We start from the raw sequence: 9,889 nt of genomic DNA on the forward strand, positions 1-9,889 counted from the left end.
CAGAGCTATGACATTCTTCACTGTAAACGTGACTTTTCACATGGGTCTTGAAGATGTGCAGATAGGGAGCTTGACAGATAGTGACTGGAAGAAAGTTTGAGAGGCAATAATGGGCGCACCCAGTTTAAATTCTAGTTTTATCTCTCCTCAGAGATAAATCTCAATATAGGATTGTATATGAATCTCTGGTACATCAAATAAAGAAATCCACTTGCTAGACATAAAACTTTGAATGTGGAAACTGAGCATGTTAAGAGACGTAACCAGTTCAGTACAGTGTACACACCCTGGCGGCCCTTTGTCATCTGATTGTGCTCTTTTTGCAGGGTGCATTCACAATCAGCGTTGACAACAAACTAAACAAAAGGAGAGGATCCATACGTTGACATCAACGAAAGGAGGAAGTTCAGGAGAGAGATCACATGATTGCTAGTGCCGTACGGGCTGTGGATTTTGAGGTGGCAGGACACTGGCACTGATGTGGGTGAGGCATCAAAATTTATCAAGTGATTTTATTCCATCGGACACCTGGTTCAGTAGGCACCTTATGGCCCATTCACTTGAATGGACTATAAATTGTCTTCTGTCATCAGAAGGTGTCTTACGGAGGATAGCACCACTTGGTAAATATGGGCCCAGGTGCATAGGTATCTCTATAAAGGGGGTGATGTGTCCAAGCAAATTCTGTGCAAAATGTTATTTTGCTCCTCTCTGCGGTGCTTTGCTCCAAATTTGTGCTGTGAACTTGATTTTTGAGAAGTATCACTAGGGGGAGTTATCGGATAGATACTGCTGTCCTTTTACCAGCATCCAAAAAGTCCACCAAGTACAATGTTGCATGAATCTCTTTGGTTAATGATCTGTGTGACAGTCCAATAAATGCATTATTGAGATTCTTACATTTAATACAGGCAAAGAAAAATGGTGTTGCGCATTACATTTTTCTTTTTAATTGATACAGCTCCCCCAAAATACTTTAATCTGTGAAATTTCGCCTTCACATTATCTTATTTTATTTTTGTTTCAGCTTGTTTAAATTTCCTAAAACTCTGCAAAATCAAATATTACAACTACTGCCTCATTCACAATGTTCAGGTAAGAATTAAAATATCTTTATTTTTGTGCATATCTTGTTTGTTAAATATATTCAAGTGCATTATATGGGGTAATTGAATTACATGCGATTACGTTTTTACTTATTTGCTTAGTATGTCTGATTCCGATACTATATTTTCCGTGTTGCAAATGTAATACAGATAGAATAAGTGCATCAAGACCTACCTAAAACATTGGGAGAAATTATGGTAGAAAGGGGGGGGTGATAGACAGCACTCTGACACAATGACTCAGCAAGATGGCAGGGTGCACGGAACAGGAAGGGACCCTAATTCCCTTCAGAAGTACAGGCATACCCCGTTTTACATACACTCGCTTTACGTACACTCACTAGTACGTACATTTTTTTTTTGTTGCACCTTACCCCCTGTGTACGTACGCGTGCTTCGCGAGTACGGACACCAGGGGGCGGCGTGCGCACCTCAACACTCCTGCAACCTCCTTCATGCTCGATCTCCCTGTTCCCTCTGCCCTCCGATCTGTCTCTGTTCCCCCTCCCATCTGTGTCTGTTCCCCCTCCCATCTGTCTCCGTTCCTCCTGCACCCAAGCTCCATAAATCTGCAGCTTAACCAGCAATTCTGCCTGCACTTACTGCAGCCCGTGATTCTGCTTCCTCCGATCCCCCGCTCCTCCCCCCTCCTCCCTCCTCAGAGCTCGCTCCTGTCTGCTGTGAGGGGGAGGAGAAGATCGTCTGCTGCAATCTTTGCTTGTGTGTGTGTGTGTGTGTGTGTGTGTGTGTGTGTGTGTGTGTGTGTGTGTGTGACTGAGTGAGTGACAGTGTGTGACTGAGTGACAGTGTGTGACTGAGTGACAGTGTGTGTGTGTGTGTGTCTCTGAGTGACAATGTATGTGTGTGTGACTGAGTGAGTGACAGTGTGTGTGTGTGTGTCTGAGTGACAATGTGTGTGTGACTGTGTGTGACTGAGTGACTGAGTGACTGAGCAAGTATAAGCAAACCCTTGGGCACTCAACAGGGCACCAGGAAGAGGGTTTGCTTATACTTGTTCACTGATTGACATCTGATATCTGCATATGTTCTGTGTCTTTTACAATATTCTTGTATCTACATTCATTGTTTGATATTTGATATCTGCTTATGTGATTTGCCCTCTTTAGACTTTAGATTTATATCATTTCCTGAGTGTGGGATTATTTGACAGTGGGGAGGGAAGGTTTAGGGAAGTACCTCTGGGACCCTTTGGGACCAGGGGGAATGGGCAAGATGAAGAGGTCACCACTCAAAACGTCGCCCCCCTAGTTTGCTTTCCTTTTTCCATTTTTGTGATTTTTTGCTTTTCTTTTGTGTTTTTTCCCCTTCTCCTTCTTTCCCCTCTACCCCCTTTAATTTTTGATTTTCTCTATGGTGATATTTATTCTTGCATTGGCGTATTGGCTATTGTTGCTATATTTTCAATTTATTATTAGTGTCATTAAATTATTCATATTCCCTACACAGGTATTCGCTTATATCTGTAACTGTGAGACAGAGTGTGCTGGTACTATTTTTTGGTTTGATTGGGAGAAATTAGTGTCTGCCGAGACGGGTGTGTGGCATAAAACAAGAGACCCAAAATGTTCACGACTGCACGTTACAATCTTTACCTGTCTTTATTCAATGAAAGTCATTGACTCCTAGATCTGCTTCACTCCACTATTCGTGATGTGCCTGAGGTCATATTTTAGCCTTCTATAGTCACCCAAAAAGTTGTTCTATACAACCTTCTTGCTGCCTTCAACAAGAAACACAGGGGACACGTCGCTTCACCAAACAAACAACCACAGAACATGAAAATAAACTACCTGGTGCTAGGGAGAAAATCACAGCATAAACAGCATAAACACACAAATAATCAGCAAGGATTATATAAAACCCCCTATAATTGCACTCTTGATAGGTGACACTGTAAGGAAAATGTCACCTCGTAGGAGGCCACTAAATAGCCTATTCCCTAAATAGGGTAAGCCGCAAAGGTCACACTCAAATGAAAATAAAAAATATTTTAATAAACAATACTAAAATTGACGAGACACCATAAGAATGCATGGATAAAATCCCCAAATGTGTGGAGGCACGAGACCGGGCTGCAGACTGGCAATGTCCAAAGCCACAGTTATGCACTGACAAAAAGCTGCGTGATCCCACACGAATTGTTTATAAAGTCTTTAATAGTATAGATATGAAGTGACGTTGAGTCAGTGAATGTTTTGGTGACTTTGATCGAAGGACAAGCCTTGCAACGTCCACAGGTGTACGTACCACAGGGTTTGTTCCCCAACCATGTACATAAAGGTTTGGTCTGAAAATGACTTTTGACCAGACGGTCACGAAGATTGCGTGCCCTACGGCTAACCATGTTCGGTGTTGTTTGTAATACATTGGCCAAATCCTCAGCTTGAAGTAAGATATGCCAATATTTGGTTAGGATTTGGCGAATGGATTGCCATTGGCTGCAATAGGTACCGATAAAGCGTATTGTTTGGGCCATATCATTGGTTGGTCTGGAGTGTTCAATCAATAAACTGGGTCTAGATGTATTGAGAGACCTATAATAGGCTTTTTTGATAATTGATTTTGAATACCCTCTGTCCAGAAAACGCTTTGTCAGGTCTTTGGCCTGGATCTTAAACTCAGTCATATCAAAAGATCAAAAGATCTATCATCAAGTTCAAGGTACCGCCATGGGCACCACGTGTGCTCCCACCTATGCTAATCTGTATCTGGGCTGGTGGGAGGAAACCGTGGTGTCCATGGAGGACTACTCCATGTACACAGACCATATTGATCTTTGGTCACGGTACATTGATGACGTACTCGTGTTGTGGAACGGCACAGAGAAACTTTTGGTCGAGTTCATCGACAAACTCAATCACAATGTACATAATTTAAAACTTACATTTGAAGTACAAAAGGACAATATAAATTTTCTCTATCAAAATTTCTAAACAGCAAAATGGTAAACTAGAGACAACCATCTACCGTAAGCCTACAGCAACAAATAGTCTCTTAAAAGCAGACAGCCACCATCCAAAATCACTTATTAACAATATCCCCACAAGGCAATTTTTACGCCTTAAGCGAAACTGCTCAGATATGACTGAGTTTAAGATCCAGGCCAAAGACCTCACAAAGTGTTTGATTCTTTATTTGTATTGTTAGAGCTTATTTGTTTCCTTATGATGCCTCTTTACATGTGTTTAGGTATCCGTTATCCGCCACTATCCTCCAGGGAGGGTATATAAGGTCTGACCATAGTATGTTGTTTACTCCTCCCCCTTGAGAAAGAGCGCTGTGACGCGCGAAACGTACGTCGGGGTATGCGTGACGTCATTACGCTGACGTCCACGCGGCTTGTGGAAGGAGGCACGAACAGCTCCGGATACTTTGCAGAGCTTCAGCTGCCGGCACATTAGACACAGGATACCAATTATCAGGTCGTATATTACCTCACTGAGGTTACCAAGTATACAAACTACATTGGGTTCATTCTCTGCTGTGCACCATATAGTATTTATCTGGCATATGATCTCACACACAATTTGTGTGGGATCACGCAGCTTTTTGTCAGTGCATAACTGTGGCTTTGGACATTGCCAGTCTGCAGCCCGGTCTCGTGCCTCCACACATTTGGGGATTTTATCCATGCATTTTGATGGTGTTTCGTCAATTTTAGTATTGTTTATTAAAATATTTTTTATTTTCATTTGAGTGTGACCTTTGCGGCTTACCCTATTTAGGGAATAGGCTATTTAGTGGCCTCCTACGAGGTGACATTTTCCTTACAGTGTCACCTATCGAGTGCAATTATAGGGGGCTTTATATAATACTTGCTGATTATTTGTGTGTTTATGCCTTCAACAAGAGTAATATTCAACATTTTGAGACTGCTGACCAGCAATGTAAAAACTGTAACTGTAAAAATAACAAGTATATTTTAATTTTGATGAAGGGCATATGTAAGTAATTACATTCGTGCGTCATGAGATTTGTATTACTTTGATAACAGGTTTATACGTATGTTTACCCCCGCTTCAGCTTTACTATGGAACAATGAAACTGGTGCTGCAAAGGGCGTATAACTTAATACATAGTGGACAGACAGAGCCCCTGTAGATAGCACTCTGTTTCTGTATGAATTGGTGATTTATTTAAAATAACTTTATTAATTGACAATATCGTTAAAATATTGGGGTTTAAAACAATGATTAAATGATGCCAAGTGTGGCTAACTCTATGGATAGGTGTATCCAGAGGAGTATACAATGGTGTATTAATGCCCAGTGTTAGGGTAATTCACTGGCCCTAGTGTTCCTCATATGGAGAGAATGGGCTAGAGTTATTGTAATGAAAGTAGCGGCTGTGTGGACCACAGATGTAGTGCCCCAGTATTGAAATACTAGTAGGTGCACTAGTTGATTGGACCTGTACTTAGCTGCTTTTGGGCTGCAGCTAATGGTACATTATAGACTTGTGTATACAGATCTAGGTCTATGTGCACCTATTATGAGTTTTTAACACCAGCATGTGTGGGTGGTGGTATTTAAATACAAGTGTGTGATACTTAACACGTGTACATCCCAAGTGTGTAATAACAGGGCTAGGATAGACACTAGTATTAGTTTTGCAATACTGGTAAGTTAGTGGCACTGCTGTAAATTCTGTATATACATATACCTAATTAACAGCTGAGTACTGCTCCTTTTAGGGTATTAATATCGGTCTATTATGAAAGACCTTTCCCTAGTTGGTGTAGTGCTCTTCATATGTGGTAATGGTCTGGCACTCCAGAGGTTAATTGCTGGATTGGTTGCCGTTTTGCTCAATGTGTATACCCCTTTAAGCTAAATGCTGTGTTTGGGGATTAGCATTCAGGCTTCCTGCATTTATACTGTGATTTACTGCCAGATATTCTCTGTGCTTTACTGATGTGTGACTGCTAAGATCGTAGGATCTTGCAGCAGTCCATTACTGTGCACGGGCTGAGACACGCTGACTCTTTGAATCTCTCTGAGTCAGTGTACATGAACTTAGGCTCTGCTCGTGCACGTGGTCACGTGCTTGCCGACGCGCGCGTTTCGCGAGTGCTTTGTCAAGGCTAAGGTAATCAGAAGGTTTCCTATGTCTTTGGAGGTTATTTATAGCACTTGGATTAACCTGTAGTGACCCCATTCACTTTTAGCGCATGCTCACTGTGTGGCTGGTAATGGATAGGGATTCAGACCAGCACTATGTCTCCTTTGATGTACGAGACTGTGAATAGCTGTGGCATGTTGCTGTTAATTTATTATATATGTTGCAATATGCTGTGTTAACTGTTTGTCATCTCAAATTTGCTACTGATAACTATCACTGTTGAGACACCATAATTCTGTTTCTTTATATTTCAAGAATAAATGATTTTACTGATGTTTATCTTTGACTGGTTTATTATTTATTTTGCTTCTATTTTATTTTAGTAGTTTTCTGTGTATGTGTATTGAATGGCAGAGTGTGAGGCAGGTATGATTGTATCCAGATGTGTGTTATTCAGAATGCAGTTATATAGTTTTGAAATATATTGTGTTTATACTGCATTACTTACAGTCTCTTACATTTGAATGAACTGGATAGCTTAGATGAAGGGACTATAGACAAATCCTTCATTGAGGCCTTTTGGTGTGAGTGCCTTGAGATTGTAAATCCACCGTGCTTCCTTCTGTAGGAGAACAGTGTCTATATCACCTTTCCTCTGACCTAAGGAGAATTGGTCTATCCCTGTGAAAAGTATAGACTTGGTGTTTCCTTGTTGGCAAGAGTTTATATGCCTCGCTAGTGGGGTGTCCACATTGTTGCGTATAGTGCCAATGTGCTCCAGTACTCGTTGTTTAAATTGGCGTTTTGTCTTGCCTATGTAGATCTTCCCACATTTGCAGAGGCCTTGATATATTACGCCAAAGCTTTGACAGGTAATGAATTTCCTAATCTGATAATTCTGTGAGTTATTCCAGTTTTGGAATGTTTTCGTAGTTGTGATATTTTGGCACGCTTTACAATGATGGCATGAATAACTGCCAAACGGTTTAGGTGGTAGCCATGTTTTTATGGGAGTTTCTGTATAGTGACTGTGGACTAAGATGTCTTTAAGGTTTTTCGCTCTTCTGCTCACCATTGATGGATGAGCAGGAATGACTTCCTTAATGTCCTCATCTACCTCTAGGATGTGCCAGTGTTTGCGAAAAACCTCCCTGGCTAAATTCCACTGTTTGTTGTAAGTGCCTACAAAACGTATCACTTTGGTCTCATTAGTTGGTATTTTATCAGTTAGTAGATTGGAGCGTGGGGAGTATTTGGCTCTCTTGTATGCTGTCTTTATACTTTTGTTGCTATATCCTCTATTTTTGAAACGTTGGGTCATTGTTTTGGCCTGGATTTCATATTCTGCAGTCGTGCTACAGTTTCTCCTGAGTCGTAGGAATTGGCCTACTGGTATTCCCCTAATTAGAGTGTTAGGGTGATGGCTAGAGGCCTCCAAAAGGTTGTTTGTGGCCGTTGGTTTTCGATAGACAGTTGTTTCTATCAGATTGTCTTTCCCTCTTTTTAATTGTAAATCCAGAAAGCAAATGGATGCGTAGTCGTACTCTAAAGTGAGACGTAGGTTGAGTGTATTCTTATTGAGGATTCCAATGAATTCTTTTAACAACGTTGGTGTACCCTGCCATAACATGAACACGTCATCTATGAAGCGTGTCCAAAGTACGACGTGTGTCGTGTAGTGTTCCATTTCTTCAGTGAAAACGTGTTTTGCCTCCCACCACCCTAAGTAGAGGTTCGCATAGGATGGTGCACATTTCGTGCCCATCGCTGTCCCCTGTGTTTGATGATAGATTTTGGTATTAAATAGGAAATAATTTCTTGTTAAGACAAACCTCAGTAATTCTATCATAAAGTCGGAGTGGGCGGAGAAATGTCTACCTCTTGTTTGCAAGTAGTGATTCGTAGCTTCTAGGCCTATATGATGTAAGATGCTTGTATAAAGGCCTTCTACATCTAGGCTTACTAGAATGGTATCTGATGTGATTACTATGCCTTCAAGTCTCTGAAGGACATCCTTTGTGTCCTTCAGGTAGGAAGGTAATGATGCCACAAAGGGTCTCAGAATCTGATCTATATAGCTACTGGCATTTTCGGTGACATTTCCCAGTCCAGATACTATCGGACGGCCCGGTGGAGGTGTTTTACGTTTATGTATCTTGGGTACACTGTAAAATGTGGCTACTCTTGGGTTTTTGTTAAATATAAAGTCATACTCTCTTTGGGAAATGACTTTGTTTTGGAGTCCTTTGTCTAGAATGGTGCGAAGTTCTGTCAGATATTCTGAGGTGGGGTCCCTCATAAGGACTTCATAACAGGTGCTGTCTGACAAGAGTCTCAGATTTTCGGCCTTGTAATCTGTAGTGTTAAGTATAACTAAGTTCCCTCCTTTATCTGCTGGTTTTATTGTTATAGACGTATTGGATGTTAGTTCTTTTAAAGCTGTCTTTTCAGGGTTGCTCAGATTATCAGTCATCCTGAACTTGGGTAGTTTCTCAAGATCTCTGGTGACGAGATCACAGAATACGTCTATGTTAGCAAATCTGTCCCCAAACGGTAGGAACTTCGACTTTGGTCTTAATTGGGTGAATGGCCCCTCTCCTGGGTTCCTGTTTGACTCCTCTAAAAGGGAGTTCAGGTCATTGATGGCGTCACTTTCTTGGAGGTTGAGGGGAGGAATGTCTAGGGATTGACTTATCCTCTGGTCTCGTAGGCGATGGAATTTATGTAATTTTAGTTTTCTGCTAAATAGATTCGTGTCCTTCACCCATTCGAATGTGTCTATATTGGATGAAGGTGAGAACGACAACCCTCTATTGAGTAGGCTTATGTGGTCCTTAGTGAGTTCAAAATCTGAAAGGTTCACTATAATGGAATCATTTAGTTCTGTAGGGGTTGTTAGTATCTGTGTTGTTTCCCTCTCTTTTTGCCCTGTGCCTGTGGGTTGTTGCTCCGCAAAACTCTTCCTTTTTCCTCTTCGAGTCTTCCTCGGCCTTTTGTCCCTGTTAAGACCTCTCTCTGTTGGTCTAAAAAATGTGGAACCAGGGATGTGAGAAATGAGCCTGAGGTGCCTTCACCACTTTCTAATCTTGTCTCCTCTGTGTCAGATGTTTCCCACTCTGTGGAGGATTCTTGTATTTCTACAGCTCTGGTTCTGTATTTGTTCTTTTTGGCAAATTTATATCTAAATATTTTGCCGTCTTTGAAATCCTTCTTATCTCTCTCGTACTTCCTGCGTTTCCTCTCTTTCAATTCTGCTGTGAATTTGGATATATTCAGTTCTAGCTTTCTTTCCAGTTCATTGAATTTGGAGGCCTCTAGCCATCACCCTAACACTCTAATTAGGGGAATACCAGTAGGCCAATTCCTACGACTCAGGAGAAACTGTAGCACGACTGCAGAATATGAAATCCAGGCCAAAACAATGACCCAACGTTTCAAAAATAGAGGATATAGCAACAAAAGTATAAAGACAGCATACAAGAGAGCCAAATACTCCCCACGCTCCAATCTACTAACTGATAAAATACCAACTAATGAGACCAAAGTGATACGTTTTGTAGGCACTTACAACAAACAGTGGAATTTAGCCAGGGAGGTTTTTCGCAAACACTGGCACATCCTAGAGGTAGATGAGGACATTAAGGAAGTCATTCCTGCTCATCCATCAATGGTGAGCAGAAGAGCGAAAAACCTTAAAGACA

At 41.3% G+C, this 9,889-nt stretch overlaps 1 protein-coding gene across 6 annotated transcripts in view; it reads left to right on the forward strand.

Annotated features, from left to right (window-relative positions):
* The first annotated feature begins 278 nt into the window (after window positions 1-278).
* The window catches only part of PPIL4 (peptidylprolyl isomerase like 4), a 168,382-nt gene continuing 158,771 nt past the window's right edge, over window positions 279-9,889 (forward strand). The window contains exons 1-2 of one of the 6 annotated variants that reach the window (XM_075596680.1): window positions 279-484; window positions 1,028-1,095. Coding sequence is in view for 1 of the 6 variants with exons in the window: in XM_075596681.1 (XP_075452796.1) it covers window positions 1,088-1,095 (8 nt within the window). In the remaining 5 variants the exon portion in view is untranslated. The remainder of the gene's footprint in view (window positions 485-1,027; window positions 1,096-9,889) is intronic. The other 5 variants (XM_075596684.1, XM_075596681.1, XM_075596679.1 and 2 more) reach the window with 5 other exon arrangements.

This window comes from Ascaphus truei, chromosome 4 (genome assembly GCF_040206685.1).
Source record: "Ascaphus truei isolate aAscTru1 chromosome 4, aAscTru1.hap1, whole genome shotgun sequence".
Classification (NCBI taxonomy): domain Eukaryota; kingdom Metazoa; phylum Chordata; class Amphibia; order Anura; family Ascaphidae; genus Ascaphus; species Ascaphus truei.